This window comes from Ambystoma mexicanum, chromosome 6p (assembly GCF_040938575.1).
Source record: "Ambystoma mexicanum isolate Mex_15411 chromosome 6p, UKY_AmexF1_1, whole genome shotgun sequence".
In the NCBI taxonomy this organism is placed as follows: Eukaryota; Metazoa; Chordata; class Amphibia; order Caudata; family Ambystomatidae; genus Ambystoma; species Ambystoma mexicanum.
The window spans coordinates 383743028-383761563 of NC_090935.1; the positions used below are offsets into that span (position 1 = coordinate 383743028).

The 18536-nt window shown below is 48.0% G+C and overlaps 1 protein-coding gene across 2 annotated transcripts in view; it reads right to left on the reverse strand.

The window, feature by feature from the left end:
- Positions 1-1863: 1863 nt before the first annotated feature.
- Positions 1864-18536, reverse strand: part of RICTOR (RPTOR independent companion of MTOR complex 2) — a 1615046-nt gene continuing 1598373 nt past the window's right edge. For both annotated transcript variants that reach the window (XM_069627164.1, XM_069627163.1), the window contains one exon: positions 1864-3919. In XM_069627164.1, the coding sequence (XP_069483265.1) occupies positions 3845-3919 (75 nt within the window). In that variant the 3' untranslated portion in view covers positions 1864-3844. The remainder of the gene's footprint in view (positions 3920-18536) is intronic.

The window sequence follows — 18536 nt, forward strand, 5'->3', positions numbered from 1 at the left end:
TCGAAGGCTAGGATCAGCAATTTCGCTTGGACATTCGTGGAAAACCCTGAGCCCCTCAAATATGCTGACCTGTGTAACACTGTCAAAGTGCCCATAGCACAACCCATAAAGCCAGCAGCATCCACCCCTGCTTGTGGTGTCCGATAGGCCAAGTCCTTGCCATCAGCCACTATATCTAGGAAGCCAGCTCTTACCTCCCTCTCTGGGGGGTTATCAGCTGCCCCCGAAAATATGTGGGAAAATTTGGAGAAGGCACAAGAAGCATTGGTAGCCTTAAGGGCCATGTACCCTGAGGCAAAGACCTTTTTTTCGCTAAAGCGGCAACCTTTTTCGACTGTTGGTGGGGAGGTTCAATGGCTGATGCCCTAGACATAACCATCATGGCTTGCATCATTAACCCCTTCGGCTTCGACCTGGACATCAAAAATTGGGATGCTGCCTCTTGGCGGTTTACACTTTTTCGTAAGCTGCTTGTCGACTGCCGGTATCGAGCACAGGCGCTGCCACAAGGCGATGACCGGGTTTACTATAGCTACATTGAACAGCAAAGCATGATCCGTTTGCGGGCCACGGTCAAGGATGTTGGTGAGGTCGTACCGCGACACTGGATTTGATGGAGCACCGAGCCCCAAGGCCACGATGACATTCTCGACTGACTTGCAGTATTGCGCATTCGGGTGCGCCTATGGGCTCAATTGTTGGAATTCCACTACCGGAGATGTGCCCAGACCACTGGCATCATGGAGCACCTCCGCCAGTTGAATGAATCCAGCTTGGTCCACCTTAAAATGAGGCAATGGATACAAGGCCACACTTCCTATTGGCTCAATCCCAAATGATATTATGTCACCCTCCTCATCGAAAATCAGCCACAGTGAATCGAAGTACACAGACCAAGTGTCCGGCATAAACAACGTTCTTGAGGCCTAGTCAAGGGGCTTCTTGGCCCAAGGCAGAAGCCAGCGGTTTCAGCGCAGGAGCAGGTTTCTCGAAGGCTTCAAACCCACTTTGCCGGCCTTTATGTCAGATGGACCGAACACGTTTGGAGCCGTGTCGACCTGCAGCATCGAGGCGAAAGCCGTACCAGCTGAGGCCTTCTCAAGACTTTAAGCATGTGGATTTTAAAATCCTGCCACTCCTCCGTAGACACACCCTAGGGTACGACTTACAGCTTTTGTCCGACAAGTTGGAATCGCCTCTGCAGTTTTTCTTGTGCAAGAATGACAGTGAGGATAGGTGAGATGCGCTATGAGTGCAAACGTTTTTTTGATTTCGTATGCCGACGTCCCTCTCAATGATTCCCGGGAGTCGGCCGCTCAGTATCGTGATCCAATGATCTTTAAAATGATTTCTCCGGGGACTTAGACAGCAGTCTGCCAAATGCCAGATTAGTTGAGCATTCTTTTACCGATATTCGTGTTCACCGCCAAGCAAGTACCACATTGCAGAGTTCCAGTCCTTGCAGCATTTAAACCCAGACGGTTTAGGCCCCGACATACTGGCGCAGTATCGAATTCTAGAATCGAGCATGACCCGAACAGCGTGCTGAAAAAAGGAACTGAGGTGTGGGGGCATACTACATCTTTATACGCTGCTTGACGCCACATCTGATTGAGGAATGGCACGGCCGAATACGAGGGGAGAGTCTACATCGAGCGGTACTACGCCACTGTCGAAAAAGTTTCCAAGCAACTGACGCTAAATAGCCATCAATCAAGATGAGGAATCTGTGGGAGAATGCAATTAATTGAAATGTAATTCCTTATCAGTGCAATTCTGTGTTGCATTTCTGATGTGCCATCTTCACCATTGAATCTATTCCGCCTGGAACAACAACAAAAAAAACACACGTATAACGCTGAGTGATTTCATATTTTTTATATATTTAAATTATGTGGAGTAACTATACATTTCATACATAAATATTTTTTAACAATATTTCAATGTTGTCTTGACGACATTAAAAGTATGCAGCTACTTTAAATAAACTTAAGTTCTTTCTTAATCATTTGGCCCAGCCCATCTATGTGCACCAAATACTCCACATTTGAAAAAAAATATACATCACTTCAAGGAGTTACATACATGTATTTGACAGTACTTGTAAAGAACAATTAACTAATTGACTTGTTTTTTACAACAATTGTAAAGCCCAGCCAAGCCAATCATTTACTAAACAACATCTATTTAACTCCTTAAAGTGCTATATTAGAGATATATCTAAACCTTGATATATATCTAAATATATTTATATGTACATATGTACACATATATGTAGGTGTGTGTTAATATATACACACAGATACACACATACACATATATACAGTACCATACAACTGGATAATCCTATCAAGCGCAGATATTTTAACAAAAGTATCCATGCCAAATATATACAAATATTAACATATTTCCTTTTGTAATGTTGACTAAATCCTCAGAAATATAGCATTATACATAGTGAAATAAAACAACAGTTCTTTAAATCTAGCAAACTAACAATGAACCCATTCAAAGAACTTGGCCAGAGATCGTTTGTAGTGCCGTCAATACCCACAATTCCCACAAGGACTTTTCACTGATCTGTTTATTCGTTGTGTTGTGGCATGCAACAGTTCGGAAAAAGATGCAGAAATAAGGTGGGATACCAGTGTCACCCCGTGTATGTGGTTAACTGTGTCTTGTTTGTATTGATAGCTTAATTGTTCTATTCATGTTTAATTTCTGATAATCTTACAAAGACCAACAAACTGTTTAAACAATGATTAATATACCAAAATTGGGTGCAAGGTCTTCACTAGTATTTATAGCAAACTGTGTATTATTCATATAAAATTATAAATTAAAGCTAAAGAAACATTTTAGAATATTTCTAATTAACGATGGAATGTGCAAAATACCTCTTAATTTATGGTTAAAAGGCATGGCAATGATCATTCAAATTGTTTATGGTTCTTGCTTCACTGTCCCTTCTGACAAGTCATCATGCTTCTTAAATGATCACATTTGATACAGACAAAAACAAAATGAACAGAGGCATCTGCATAAAGGTCTAGATGTTCATGCAACCAATCCGGGCCTTGGTTACACTGTAATAATTCACTACTGTCCTTTTGTCATCAGAGAAGGTTTCTAAAAACGAAATCATAATTGTTCAAGTAAGGTTCCATAATGTACTCTGATTTAAATGAATAACTGGTGAAAATGCGCAAAACCAACTTCAACGGGACATGTTCTGAAAACTGCTGCAACTTGAAACAGGACAGAAGCATTCCTTCCTTGTTGAGGTTATTCCGCCCGTCAACCATCACATCCATGTAGTGTTATAAATATTGAGGGAAAAAAAAAAGAGGCCCATGCTCACTCCATAGAGCAGGTGCTCTTGGCTCATGCCTTTGTCAGAAATATGACATGTGGAAGTGATTCTCGACGCTTTAAAGTCTGCAAGCATTGCATTCTTCTCTTAATCCTGCAGAGAATTTAGAATCTTCCCAGAGCGGAGCCCGTCTGAGAATTGTCCTGGACAAACATTCCTAGATTATTAATAATAAAAAAATGTAGGTGTTCAGTGCTTGGCTCTTGGCATACATTGGTAACTATTTTCCATAATCTTTTCAAAATCCATAGCAATATCCCAAAAATGTTCCATTGCGGCGACCATATTACTTTTGTTCATTGTTCATGTAAAAAAAATGAAGACTATGTTCTTCAGTTCAGTGTGCATGTACCAGTAATTATTAGGAATCGACTGGCAGAAGGTGCTCCTGTGTTCACGGCCCAGTTAATCAGAAGTTAACTGAATAGTTATTCAAGTTCCATAAGTACTATAAGTACTATAAAACTACTGTCAGGATTCAGCAGGAGGTTCATTTTTTGGTTGCTTTGGGGGAGCTGCAAGGACAGTATCTGCTTCATCATGCATCTAAAAAAACAAATGAAATCAAAATGTAAGTTTCATGCATATGCACAAAAGACATTCTATGTATGCATAAAACTGTCTAAGCAACAACCAAATAATTACAAAAACAGTACCTCAGCCGCATAGCAAGGCCGCCATTTTTAATCAAGTTTATTAACAGTGCAGTACAAATCATTCTTGTATCCTGTTTTGTCAATGATGTCAAGGCACAGCACAAATTCCAACCTGAGACCCTCAGTTACTTAGATGAACAAGTTACTTACGTTGGGTTATGGTCTCTCTCATTGATAATTTAATTTGTCCCACACATTCCTCGTCTTCTGAATATATGCACTCGGTATTTTTAATCTAACCACCATGTGGTGGGTGTGTTGTCTCAGAGCTTGATCTTGGCTTTGTCTCATGCTGGAAATGATATCACACATACACATACTCCGAGTTGCCAGCAGCAGTTTGTCCAGTTCTGCCTGGGTCTACTAAAGGAAGGGCAGAACTGCAGCATGTGAATTTTCATAAAAAGAATTTGAAAAGTTCCAATTCGAAAGCATTCATAAACAGATGTGAGGGATAGGCAGGTGGGCATGAAGTAAAAAAGCATTAACAGAATTAACTTGCTCTTCTAATGAATACATTCCTCCCACAGATTCATCATCTTTGGGAAAGTGTCCTAAAGGTTTATCCAGAGGAATTTGAGGTATGAAAGTGGACGAGAAGAATAAATTACTTAACTCTTGTTAATTGTCTCTTTTTTTTTTTTTTAAAAGATACTTTTATAGACTTTCCCAAAAATCAAACATACACTTGTCATACATGATGAATACTTTGCTACAACCCCCTTCGCCCCCCTGCCGTACCCTCAATCAGTAATGACAACATCCCAGGACAATATATTTCTGATATACTACTGTCCCTCGTTCCCACCCACCCTCCCTACAGCTTGGCCGCACCCTTCCCGCTTCACCATGTACCCGCCAGGACCTTCAACGTCTACAACCACCAGTCCCTTTCAAAGGGGACGCAAGTCTGGGTTTAGTTCCAATTTGTCCCATATCTCATGCCACACTATATAGCAGGGCTCCGCACCCTCCCCCATTCACAGCTGAGCACTCACATTCATCTCTGGTAGTGCTATTTCGGGCGGATGTTCCTCCCACAGATTCCTCATCTATAATAATCCTATCCACAGTGAAACTGCTTTTCAGAAACATTTCCTCAGTCAAGGGGTGCAGTGCGGCTCTGCGTTGGCTCTGCTTCTCACCGATCTCACCTGAATCTGAAGATTCTGAGCCCTTGCGAGATGTCTTGGCCTTTCCCTTCTTTGCCTTGGTCTTTGTCTTATCACAAAGCCGATCTTAGAAGAAGTAGGGCCTATCCTCACCGGACCACTGTGGCGACCTGGCAGGAAGTGCCCACAGTTTCCGAGGGAAAAGCCAAAAAGGCACAAAAACCCTCAATGTAGCAAAGTTGTACAGGAAGGAGTGTTAGGCAGAAACCTGTGCAGTTCCCTTAGGGACCACTGCAAAAAGTTTAAGACTACAGGTGTTGGCAGTAAACTCAAGTGGTAACAGATTTACCTGGTAGCTGTGGCTGAGCAGTCAGACTTCTCTCAAGAAGAGTTAGGCAGTATATAGAGTAAACACATTAGGTACACAAATACAGTAGCACAAGCAAACACTGACCAGAGCTTTGGTATAAAAGTAAATAATTATTTATTTAAAAACACACTGGCACTAATATGTCAAGCAAGTTCAAACACAGTCATTAGAAATATATACACCTCCCTGATTAATTATTCGACAAGTCTTAGGAAAAGAACACCACTTATTATCAACACAGAGGTGAGCGCATAACCAAGATGGCACTCCAATAATTATTTCAAAAGGGAGAGAAAAGGCAGAAATAGTAAAGCACACAATACCAACACTTTTAAAGAACCACAGCAATTCAAGAAAGGTAGGATCTACTGTAGAGCAAAAAGTTCATAGACCAGGCCAACTCTTGGAGAGAGCAAGGCGGAATGTGCCCAAGATTAAACAGTTGAAGTACACTTTAAAAGTCTTTGCAGATAGTTCAAAAAGGAGTTAGATCAGTGCAGAAAAGTTAGTTAATAGGTCCCCTGGTGACCCCAGGATAGAGAGTCAAGGATTTACGGGACACCTTGAACAGTCTGTTGCAAGGGAGACCAGGCGGGACAGTCCCTGAAATGGTGAGAAAGCTCCAGCGGGGGCAGTTGTTCCTGGCAGCGGGTGCAAACCGGTGCTTCGTCCAGGGGAAGAGAAGATCTCTACATGGAGGAAAGCTGGAGGTCATTGCACTGCCAGGGAAGAAACCAGCCACGGAGTTTCCCGATTAAAAGGTACTACCCTTTTATTCGCGGTAGTGGTGAAGCGTGGCTATCCGGCCGCCGGGGTACTTGGCACGGGCGATTCGACCACAAGATGATCCAGGAAGGCGAAAAGAGGGCGAACTGGTGAACCCCACCAGCTCAAAGGAAGAAGACTCTCCTGGAAGAAGATCTTCTTTGTCGTTGGGAAGTGGTGAGTCGGTTCAACAGGGCTCCACCGGTGGTGTCGTTGTTGCAGGTCGGCGCAGCTTCTCCCTCTTCGGATTCTTTAGCTCCTGTGGCGACTTCTGAAGTTCCAGGTCCTAAAGCCCTGCTTTAATGCAGAAACCCCCCATTCATCAGTCCTAGCTGTCACTCAAACATGCTAAGTGGTGAGCCGAGCGGCTCACCACTGGGCCAATCACACAAGAGTGCGACTTGAGTTGCCGAGGCAACTCGGTCCAGGGTGCCTATTCCCCCCTCCCACACATCCTGTAGACCCAGACAGAGTGGCACCACTTTTGGAGGCTTCTGTGTAGAAGCCTGCCAAAAGTGGAACAAAGGGCTCGACTTGGGTTGGAGTTACAGAGGCGAACACAAACGCCATTTTAAAACCGAGTCCTGGCAAAAAGACCCAACCGGGGAATAAATTTTAAATAAATAACCCGGGGGTATCTTTAACATTGCACAAAAAAAGTGGTGCGTTTAAAATGAATGGGAAAATCCCATAGGATATATACCGGTGGAATATTTCATGTGGTATCCACTGCCACCAGCCAGAAACTCGCCAAGGGGGGACTGGACAGTGCCCCCTTGGGAAAAAGACCCAGCGGCAATCTAATTACCCCTACCAGTACTTCCACAATATGATGGTTTGTACTGGTTCTGTTCACAATTTGAGACTAGTAAAGCCAATGGGGACTTTACATGCCCTGGGAGACAGTAGTCAGTCCCAGGGTATGGAGTCTATGTTTGGGGGTCACTATGACACCCCTGTGTTACTGCACTGAGGGTGCTGTGTAACACACATACCAAAAACACATGAAACCCTATGAGGTAAAAGACCCCATAGCCCATAAAACACATTACAAAGTCAAAGGACATTCTCAAATCATGCCTAAGAGTGGGAGAAAAAGAGTCTCACTCTTAGCAGGAGAAAAAAATAAACCCCAAAAAATCCAGCAAAGCTGCTGGGGAACTCACTAGGTTTGGGAAATTAGCCTTTACAGAGATTCTACCTAACAAGGAGTTCAGGTAGCTTGGACTGAAGTGCAATACCAGAAGGGAGGCAGTTCAGTGTGGCTGTGCAGATCGTAGCAACAAGGATATCTGTTGATTCGCAGCGTGTAGCAAAAAGGAGATCCGTTGGTTGTAAGTCATTCAGTATTTCTTCACTGAACGCTCTTGAAGAAATAGAAGGCAGACGGATCTAGAGGCTAGCGCAGGTAATAGGTATTGGATCTGGCAGAAATCCAGGACAGTAATTAAGCAAGGTGAAATCCAGGGCAGCAATGGAATGAGGTGAAACCTAGGGCAGCAATTAAGTGAGGAGAATCCCCAAGCGAGCAGGAACAGGGGGGAACCAAGCGGAAGCAGGGAGAACAGAACAGATGCGAGAAGTCAGCCGCACAGAATGGGGAGAGCAGTGCTAGGCAGAGAACCAAGCGGGAGAGTCAATGAGGGAGAGAAAGCACCAGAGGAAGCGCTTGCAGGGAAGCGCAGGCAAGGGATAGAAATGGCTAAGCAACTAGCATCTTACCAAAGCTGAAGGAGCGAACAGTGTTGCAATGCAACATGTGTTGTGCACTTGCCGGTAATGAGGAACTTCGGAGGGCCGGCGGCCATCTTGAAAATAAGCTAGACCGTTGCCGGAGCTAAGACGTAGTGGAACACACGTACGTAGGATACCTCGCACAAAATGCAGTGTTCTGTGGCCTCTGCACCAGCGATGCCAAAGGGACCAGTGCGCTGTTGTGACACTGATCAGCACCTATATGTGCCGGAAAGTATGTTGGTGCCAGTATATATAGAGGCTTATGCCTGTGATCTCAGTTCCACCCTTTTCCCTTTGCACTCTGACGCTGAGGGACAGAGGAACTGATGGTGTACTTGGGGCATGTAGGGAAGGTGGTGATGAGGAATTTGTGGGAGGAACATCTATCAGAAAGAACATTACTGATTATCTATTGGATTCCTTCCTCCCACGTATTCCTCATCAATGATAAACTCCCAAAGCAGGATGAGAATCTGGAGGAGGGAGGAGAACCACCTAGACCAGAAAACTCTGGAGGACCAACCTGCCAAAGCTAGCATCCAGTCCCAAAAGGGAATACAGGCAGTAATGCTTAGCAAATGTTTGTAGAGTCGCCCATGTTGCCGCCTGGTAGATGTCCAGGACAGGGACTCCCCTCTGCAGGGCAGAGATGGCAGCCACCCCTCTGGTAGAATGGGCTCCGAGTCCCTCAGTTACATCCTTCCCCAGCCAGATCGTAGAATTCCGAGATGCAGAGAATGATCCACCTTGACAGGGTCTGTTTGGTCACAGCCCTGCCAGCAGGAGTGCAACAATTGAAAAGCTGGCCATCTTTCCTAGCCTCTCTCATCCAAAAGACGGTTCCATGTAATAATGTCGCCACAAAAATCTCGCCATGCAAAAATATCGCCGAAAAAGTGCAGTTTTTTGTGGCGACATTATTGCATGGAACATGCGGGGGACACCCCCGCAACCCCCAAACTTTTATTTTTTCTTTTTTCTTTTTTTTTTTGCCCCTGTCCCCATATATATGGTCACCCAAATAATATCGCTACAACATTTTCACAGCGATATTATTTACGGCGACCATATATATGGCGATATTATTACCCGATACCCAAAAGACATAGTAGCGGAGGGCCCGTACCGTACCGTAGCGGATCCAGCCGTTGGAATCACTTCTCTGCCTTAGAAGGATGAGGCGGAGGAAATAACGCAGGAAGATAGATCTTGTGAGAGAGGAAAATCCAAGACCACCTTTGGAAGAAAAGAAGGCCTCACTCTCAAAGTCACTTTCTCCTTGGAGAACACCCATGTAGGGAGGTTTAGCAGATAACGCATAGAGATCATTCACATGTCTCGGGGAAGTGATGGCAACCAGAAAAATCACCTTGAGGATGAGCTGCCTGATAGAACATGAATGAAGGGGCTAAAACCATATGTATATGATATTTTATATGTGTCGTGCTCGTACACAAGTGTTTCAGAGCGCGAAAAGTGTGATGCTGAAAATGCCTTTTGGGGGAATAGGGCCTCCTAGTCCTTGTCCTACCACTTCTCTGTGTGTTGTCCTTATGTTTTCTGCCACCGAGGTCCAGCCTGGACCTCGAAGTGCAACTCTTCATGTTTTCCTTTTGGTGAACAACATCTACACCCTTGCACCCCTTGTGTGTATTTGGACACCTGTGCGTTGCCCTAAGAGCACGGTATGGGCTGGTGGCAGCTGAATGCTGACTTGGTAGTGGCTCTAAGTATCCTCCATTTGTGGGACACCCATTCTCGGAAATTGGAATCAATGGATTCCTGAAAAAAGGCAACATGGCCACTGTAGCCTCTTGGCTTCTATTGCCTTTACACCTTGTTTCCCAAAGTCCTGGAAAGCCGAGACTCTGTCCCTTTCTTCCTGACTGGCTGTTGGGTGGAAAGACTATTTGTGGCTCTAGGGCTACCTCCTGTCAGACTGACTGGAGCCTTCCTAGGGGCTGTATGTTGTGGGTACACCCTTGAGATGAGACCTGTATGAATGGAGTCTGAAGTCAACTCACATTCTGTGCTGTGGGTGTCAGTTTTGGTGTGTGACACACAATGCCCGGGCCAACCCTGAATGAAACAGGAGTGAAAGGAGTGTAGTGTGCTGAATGGCTGGGTGCTTAATCCAATCCACATTCTGTGTTATGGGTGTCTGGGTGGAGTGGATGGCCTGAATGACGTTGAGCCCGATTGGCTGCCTGACTGCATGAATGCAATCGTGAATGATTGGCTGTCTGAGCCTGGCTCAACCTGAGTGAATGGGGAACCGATGTGTATAATTGGGGACCTCTCACTCACCAATTTGTTCTGAAGCTGAAACCTGAAGCTTGAATCCTGGGTCCAGTCAGAGGAAGCAGTCTGCAGCTGGATTTCTTCAAGGAATCCGAAGACGCCTGAGCTGTCCCATAGATGGAATCAAGAGAGGATCTGGATAGTAGACTTCTTCCTGAGCTACGAGGGACCATTGTGCACCTGCTTCTCCTGACGTACCCTGGAAGCCAGTCCTGTGTGCCTGCCATCTGCAGAGTGGGTCTTCATGAGTCCAGAAGAGGAGTGTTTGGACATCTTGAGGCAAAGTCGTCCAGTTGTGTCGCACAGGGTACGGAGGAGTGTTCGTTATCGCTAGAAGCCAGATTACTGTCTACCGCCCAGAAGGGGTACCCTGGCATAGTGCTGCTTGACACCCGGAGCTGCAAAGCTCCACCTGAACAAAGTATCTTTCAAGGGACATTCCTGACACATCAGACCACTTTTTCCCGGCCAAGATCCCAGTTCGCTGTGTGCAGAGGAAGGTCCGCCGGTGGGTTTCCCGCCACCAAAAAGCCGAAGATGTTGTTCAGAGCGGCCAGCCTTGTGATGCAAGGTCAGCAGAAGCCATCCAGAGGTATGTGCTGTGGCTGCAGCACTCAGAATCGTAAATCGGTAAACCCTGAAATCCTAAAACCCAGGGTTCTTATCTACTTCAGCCAGGCCTTTTCGGAGTCCACAGCAAGTTTCACCTTCGTGGGAGATCCACCGCCACAGTAACGACCTGCTAACGGAGAGCACCGCAAAGACTGAAAAGTGCCGCCTTTCTGACACAGTCTGGTTCCTAATCTTCTCTTGGCCTTGGCATCCCAGTGACTACTTCTTGCAAAGGGGGTCCATCCTTCAGGGGTCCCGTCGAGTAAAACCAAGAAACTCCACCACTTTGCCTGCCAAGGCACCAAAGGAACTGTGATGACGAAGAGCATCCAGATTCGTCAGTGGTCCCAGATTCGTTGTGGATCCCGTTCTCCTGTGGCATCTCGGATACAATCGCGCCACTGTATCGAGCTTGGCTCCCAGAAACAGTGCGACATGCGACGGAAAGAGGTGGGATTTGGGGAAGTTGATGGAGAATCCCAGGTCCGTGAGCAGCTGGACTGTCTTCGCTGTGTGTTCCACGCCAAGTTCCCTTGTCCCTGCTCAGATGGGCAGGTTGTCCAGGTAGGGGTAGACGTGGATCCCCTGCAGGCGCAGCCACTGGTGCTAGGCACTTGGTGAACACACTGGGCGCAGACTTCAATCCAAACGGGAGCTCCTTGAACTGGTAGTGCCGTCCCTGGACTACGAACCTGAGAAACCTTTGGTGACCTTTTAGGATGGGGATGTGAAAGTACGCATCCTCCAAATCCAACAACGATAGGAAGTCCCCTTCCTCCAGCTAGCCCAGCACGTGCTGGAGGGTGACCATCCGGAACTTCTGTGCCTTGATGTATTTGTTTAGCCGAGGCAGGTCCAGGATGGGACACCAATCTCCTGTCTTCTTCCGGACGAGGAAGTATCTTGAGCATACTCCGGAGACCCGGAGCGTCTTTGGGACGAGCTTGATGGCTCCTTTCTTGAGCATCGCCCTTACCTCTAACAGCAGTTGAGGGACGTGGTTTTCCTTCCTGGCCACTGGAGGAATTCGGGGGCACTTCTTTAGGAATTACAGAGTGTGCCTGTGTGCCAGGGGATCCAGCACCCAACGGTCAGTGGAGATGGTCTCCCGCACACTGACGAACTTCTCCAGCCGGCCTCCCATTAGGGTGCTTTGGTGGGGGCCCGACGCAACGGCCGGTTCAGTCTTGTTTGGAAGCAGCCTTGCCTCCTTTGCCTCCTTGGCGAGATCCACCCGACTTGCCTCGTCCCCGGTAGGATTCTTGCAATGAGGAACGGGTCGCTTGACGGTAGGTCGAGGAGCCACCGCCGAATCCTTTGGAGGCACCTTGCTTGCCTCCGGAGTTCCGAAAGGGCAGCAGCCGTTGCTGCAGAACTCCCAAGGCCCGAGCCGTCTCCGTGTCGGCCTTGATGGCTTGCAGCGATTCATCTACGTCTTTCCAAACAGATTGTTCCCGTCGAAAGGCATGTCCAAAACCTTGGCTTGCATGTCCTGGCGGAAATCCGTCGCCTTGAACCACCCCCACCGTCGAAGGCAAATGCTGTTGCCCAACTGGCAGAAACCGGTGTCGGCAATGTCCGTGGCCACAGTTATGCTCTGGTCTGACGCCACCTCACCCTCCTGTAGGATCGTCAGGGCCTCTGCCCCCTTGTCAGGAGGAAGTCCAACAGGGGGGGCGATCTTGTACCACAATTCCCTGTTGTATCGGGCCACAATCGCTAGGGCGTTGGCCGCCTTAATCGTCGTCGCTGCCGACGAGATGACTCATCATCCCATTGCGTCCAGCTTCTTTCCCTCACCGTCCGGTGGGGAAGTTGAAGCCGACCCCCCCCCCCCATGCTTTTTTCTTGGCCTCGCGATGTAGAGGAAGCCTTCCTTCTTTTCTTCGGGGCAAAGCTGAAAAAGCTCGGATGCCCTGGCAATCATGGCGTGGAAGGAGCCAATCTCGTTGGGCGGGGACGCCCGAGGGATCGGAGACGGAAGGTCAGTCCCGCCGTCGCCATCCGTCCCTGTCGTGTCTGTTCCCGTGTTGTCCATCGGGATCGGGGAAGGCGACAAAGGCTGAGAAGGCCGTGAGGGCTGAAGGGGCACTGGATGAATTCTCCTCCTCTTGTTTGGAGGGCTTCCCGACGGACCCGGTTCAGCCGGGTCGTCCGTCGGGGGTAGGGGCAGTCTCGTCCTTATCTCCGTGCATAAGGCTTGAATTGCCATCAAAATGGCTGCCGAATTGTCCTGCGGCTCAGGCTGCGACGGGCATGACGGGCACAACGGTTGCTCCTCATCCACAGGAAACCTCGTTGTCGTTGCCACCCTCGCTCGCATCGCCCCCCTCGTCGGGATTCCTCCCGTGGGACCGGGCCCCTTCCAAATTCTCGGTCAGTTCCTCCTCGGAGGGTGTGTCCGTGTCCGTAATGGCCACCGCGCCCCCCCCCTCTTTTTCCACCGGGTTCTTCACGGGGGTCTTTTCGATGGGCTTAAAAGAGGATTCCCTCCGTGGAGACAGGGAAACTCTGGGCCCCAAGGTCGCCTCCACTGGGAAAGCCTCCACAGGCTTCACCAGGGCCGCAGCAACTCCCTCGATAGAGGCCTTAGCCAGGTGAATCAAGGCCTTCAACACCTTGGACACGCTTGAGGCTTTCACCTTAGGGGGAGGGTCACCGCCTCGCTTCCCCCTTCGAGATCGACCGGGGCCTCTCCAGAAGCTTAGCCGGGTTCTCAGATTTTCTCTTCACGGAGCCAGAGTTTTGGCTCGTGGTTGATGGCGTCGGTGAAGGTGTGCCCTGCCTGGCAGCCGCTGAGCCCGACCGTTCGGCGCTCCTGGTGCCCGCGGACTCGCTGTGCTTTGCCTTCTGTTGGGCCCCCGTCGCCGGGGCGCCCTCACAGGACTTAGAAGCCCGCTCAGACTTCTTCTACTTCTCACCTGCTGGGCTCTTGCCTTCCAGCCAGTTGGAGAAACTGGTCCGACAATCGCTCATAGTCAGATCCGACATGTTCATGCAAAACGCACAGTCCTCCACGTGCGTTTTGTCCTCGTGGAGGCAGTAAAGGCATTTCGAATGCTCGTCCTCCTTAAACACATTTTGTAGGTTGCATCCCGGGCAGATCCTGAACAGTTTGCCGGGAGTCGAGCTTCCCTTCTCCTGGGCCATGGTCTTCTCGTCCGCGAGGTAGGCCTCAGAAACTTCTGGAATCCTCCAAGAAGCGTAACTCGATGAAAACTTCACCCTTGAGGGGCATAGATAAATCCGAAATGGGTCCCCGTTGATCAGAGGTAGAAACGGTGGAACTTGAGGCTCAATTAAACCGAAAAATTAGATAAATCTCTTTGAAAAAGCGCAAAACGCAGTAAAAGCTTGAGAGCTATCGCACGAGGACTCCCAACACTTGAACGTGCAGTAAAAATCTGAGGATGGCTGCCATTTGAGGGCAGTTATTGGCTGGGGGCAGTAGGACCCAGAGACCAGTGATTGGTTACTACTAAGAAAGACAGATCAAAAACGAAACTGATACTGATTTTTTCTTTACCGAGGATTCCCAGCCTGACGACGGGGAATATTCATGAGCATGTGAATCCATGTCAGACCCCATGTTGGAGAAGACATGAATACCCTCCCTCCTGAGTCGAGGCACCACCACCTCTACAACCACCTCTAGCAGCTTGGTGAAAACCTTGGGAGCCAAAGAAAGACCGATCGGCAGGACCTTGAAGTGGTAATGGTGGATGTCCACCACAAGCCTCAGGTACTTCCTGTGCCTTTGATGAATCGGCACATGGAAGAAGGCATCTCGAAGTCCCAGGAAAACCAACCAGTTCTGCAGATGGATGGCTTGCAGGATATGGACTAGAGTACTGTCTTGAACGTCCTGCCGTAATAAGTTTAGCAGCCGTAGATCTAGGATGGGGGCAAAACCTCTATCCTTCTTCGGCACCAGAAAATAGGTGAAGTACCTCCCGAGCGTGGAACCAGCTCGACCAAGCTTTCCACCAGATGCTGATGACCTCCTCAAGGAGGACGTGGTCCAGAGACAAGGGGGTAGCCAGAGGGGTTTTGCTTGGGGGTTGCTGCAGAAACGAGGGGCAATAATCCTGACGGATGACCTGTAAGGCCCAAGCGTCAGCCATAGTCTTTGACCATTTCATGCGAATCGAGGAAAGCCTCCCCACCAACGGAAACGCGGGGTAACAGGTCACTGAAGTTTGGCACGATGGACTGTGTTGAGAGCTGTTGCACAGCAAGCACCAAGGGCTTCGCTGTCACTTTAGACAACAGGACCTTCTGGAGGGCGTCAGCATTGGCTCCAAAAAGATTGTTGCCTCTGAAGGGCATGGCAAACAGTCAGGCTTGGACGGCGGCCGCAAACCCTGAAATCCTCAGCCAGGAGTGGCATCTGACCACTCTGCTCGTGGCCACGGCTCTATCCACACAGTATGATATGTGGCATTTATAACGCGCCTGTACACAAGTGTTTCTAGTCACCACAAGAAAAGGGAGGGAAGGCAAAGGGAGGACAAGACAAACGATCGTACTAGGCCATGTGTCATTCAGATCATTCAAGTGCAACACAGGAGGGGAGGGGAAAGGGGGAAGTGCGATCATGGCACAAAGTAACTGCAGCGCGGCTCTGGATAAGTGCAAGGAGGTAGGGGGGCTTGAGGGGTTACAGTTACAGCTCCTAAGTGTGTGGAAGGCCAGGAGCAAGGGAAAGGAGGACTGGTCATGGAGGAGCCTATTCCCAGTGAGACTGAGGGTACCAAGCAAACAGTCAGCACAGCAGACAAGTAAGTTAGCAAGGAAGCGAGAGAGAGAAGGCAGAGGAGAAAAGAAAGGCCTTCAGCCGCTTCCGGAACTTCAGCTGGTCCGGCTCAAGTCTGAGGGGGCAGGGAGGCAATTCCAGAGGGAGACGGCTGCAGAGGAGAGAGATCTAGCTGCCACTCTCTGCTTGGAGAAGCGTCTGACCCTCAACGAGATAAAAGTAGCTGAACGAAGGGCTCTAGAAGAACGTCATTTGGCAGAAAGAGTTGCATGTAGTGTGGGCCCCAATGCTAGAAAGCCTTCAGGACGATGCAGAGGGTCTTGAACTTGATCCCTGGAACCAGTGGAGAGATTTCAGGACTGCAGAGATACGGTCTCTGGGCTTGAAGCCAAGGATAAGTCTCCCAGTCCTGTTCTGGATTAGTTGCAGGGGAGACATAGACGGGTAGGAGGCAGGATCACATGTGAATCCATCAAAGATACCAATGCTGGAGAACAGGAGTTACAGGTATGAAGGCATCATGAAGAAGGACACAGACAACAGATTTCAAATTCAAACAATCTGTTTTTATTAATTAAATGTCAGGATGGAAAAGGCCTAACTTGCCGTATGTTAAGGTGGGATTTACCTACCTAAATAAAACTAAGGGGTGTCTGAGTAAAAGAGCTCAACTTAGGAAACTGCTTTTCAAAAACCCAGGCTTGCCCTCACAACTATAACTATACAAAGTGGAGGGATGTCAGCAACCAACAGAAAATATTGTTCAACACAAAGTCCTGAGCTTCTGCCAGCTCGCAGCTTCCTTTCAGATCCCTTCCCCAAGTATAAATAAAACAGTTAAACAAAGTAAAGTCTCATAATCCCCTTATATAGAGTTGGAATGCAAAAAAGTCTCTTCAGGTCTCAAGATTCCCTTCCCCAGGTTCCAACTGATGCACAAAAATGACCTTGAGACGAAAGGCTTCTAAACAGGACTCTGGGATCACTTCCCCAAGTTCCAAAACACAAATCCAAAAGGAAAACAAAGTGTCTTTATCTTCCACGGTTTGGTTAGTATGTTTTCAAATGCACAGTTCAAAGGATTTTGTAGTTTTCCCACAGGTTGACATTGTCACTGTGTTTCAGGCTGCAGGGACCTTTGCCTGTTCTTGTCACCTTTTGGTTTCAAAGCTTTAGCTTCGGTTTAACAACCAAGTCAATTCAATTTGGTGTTTGATAACTAAACCTCTGGCATAGGGTTGATTTTCCTTTCATATAGAGTTCAATAATTGTTAATTTCACTTTAAATATATAATTCAATGTGCAGAGACCTTCGAAAACGTGCTTCACATCACACGTGACCACTCCGATGCAAGCTATTCCCTTTTGTTTAATGGTAGACAAATACAACTGCTGGTTTTGCTTTAATTGAACAGTTCAGCGTTGCGAGACTTTCGAGAACGTGTTCCTCAAGCCCAAGAAACTCACTAGTCACTTGGGATGTTTGGGCCGCAGTGTGGATCACACAGCCTTTTTCCACTAGTGCTGGAGCTCCAGTTTCTGCCCCTCAGACACTCCTGGGGTGGTCCTCCACCACAGGGGAATGAGCACTTTAAATAGAAAGGAACGGGCAGCCTTCCAGCATTGCTCGCTTCACGTTTTCTGGCCCTCTCCAGTCCCCACGCCATGCTAAACGGTCCTCTGTTGCGCGCATCGGCCCCCTGATCCTTCTTTCAATTGCCTCTGTCACTAGGTTGGACTCCATTTACACACCTGCAGCCCCTTAATAGGCTGTAGGTGTGAATGGTTATTTATTCCTGCCTGGCTCCCATTAAAGGAACATGCCAAACATTCACTACTCCTAGCAGACACCTTCCTCTTCCTAGTACTAGAGTGGTAAAAGAGCATAGTCTTCATTGCTCTTAGTTGCCTCTTTTTCATTCCAGTACTATCAAGTGTCAATGGTGGAGAAATGAGGGGATCTGGCTTATAATAGCCCATAAAGGTTGGGGGGAGGTTGGTTGTCACTATGGAAAGGAGGATACCATGTCTCACCCACCTCCCTTTTCCCAAGGATCCTCCACCAAGGTGATCCTCCCTCACTTCTCTGTCCCCAGGGTTGGGGTGCAATAGCAATGGCCTTTCCCTGGCCACCTGTGCAGGAGATCCAAAGGTTTCAGAAGTGAGAATATCCTCAGGTTTCTCATACAGGTAAGGAACCTATTTCCTTCGCCAGAATTTGATCTTTCATGTATTCAGATGCTCATGAATGCGATTAGATAGCAGTACATAACAACCACCAAAGGGAGGCGGTATAGATCTCAAAAGAAGCAATGGAAATTCACCTCTGGAACACTCGCCTCAAGCAAAAATGTTGCGAAACACCACTTGGCCGACTCAAGATCCTCCCTGGAATCTCTGTCAATGCAGTAGTATTTTGTGAAGGTGTGGGTAGACCTCCACGTAGCAGCCCTGCAGATGTGGAGCAAGGGAACACCAGACAGGAACGATGTAGTAGAAGCTACGTCTCTGGTGGAATGCTCCATTGGTCTACCTGGCAGTGGTCTGTTGACCAGAAGATGACAATATGAGACACAGCCAGATAGCCACATGGAAATAGAAGTCTTTGACATGGCCCTCCCTTGATCAACATGTCCAAATGTTACAAAAAGTTGAGAAGTTTTGTATGCATGCCGCATAAAACCTTAAAGCACGAGCAACGTCCAGCGAATGCAATGCTCTTTCTGCCGGAGAGGTGGGAGAGCCAAAGAACTCAGGAAGGACCAGTGGCTCATTCAGGTGAAAAGTTGATGGAACCTTTGGTATAAATGAGGGTGAGTGCGCAGCCCCAACCTGGATTGATGAAATCTGAAAT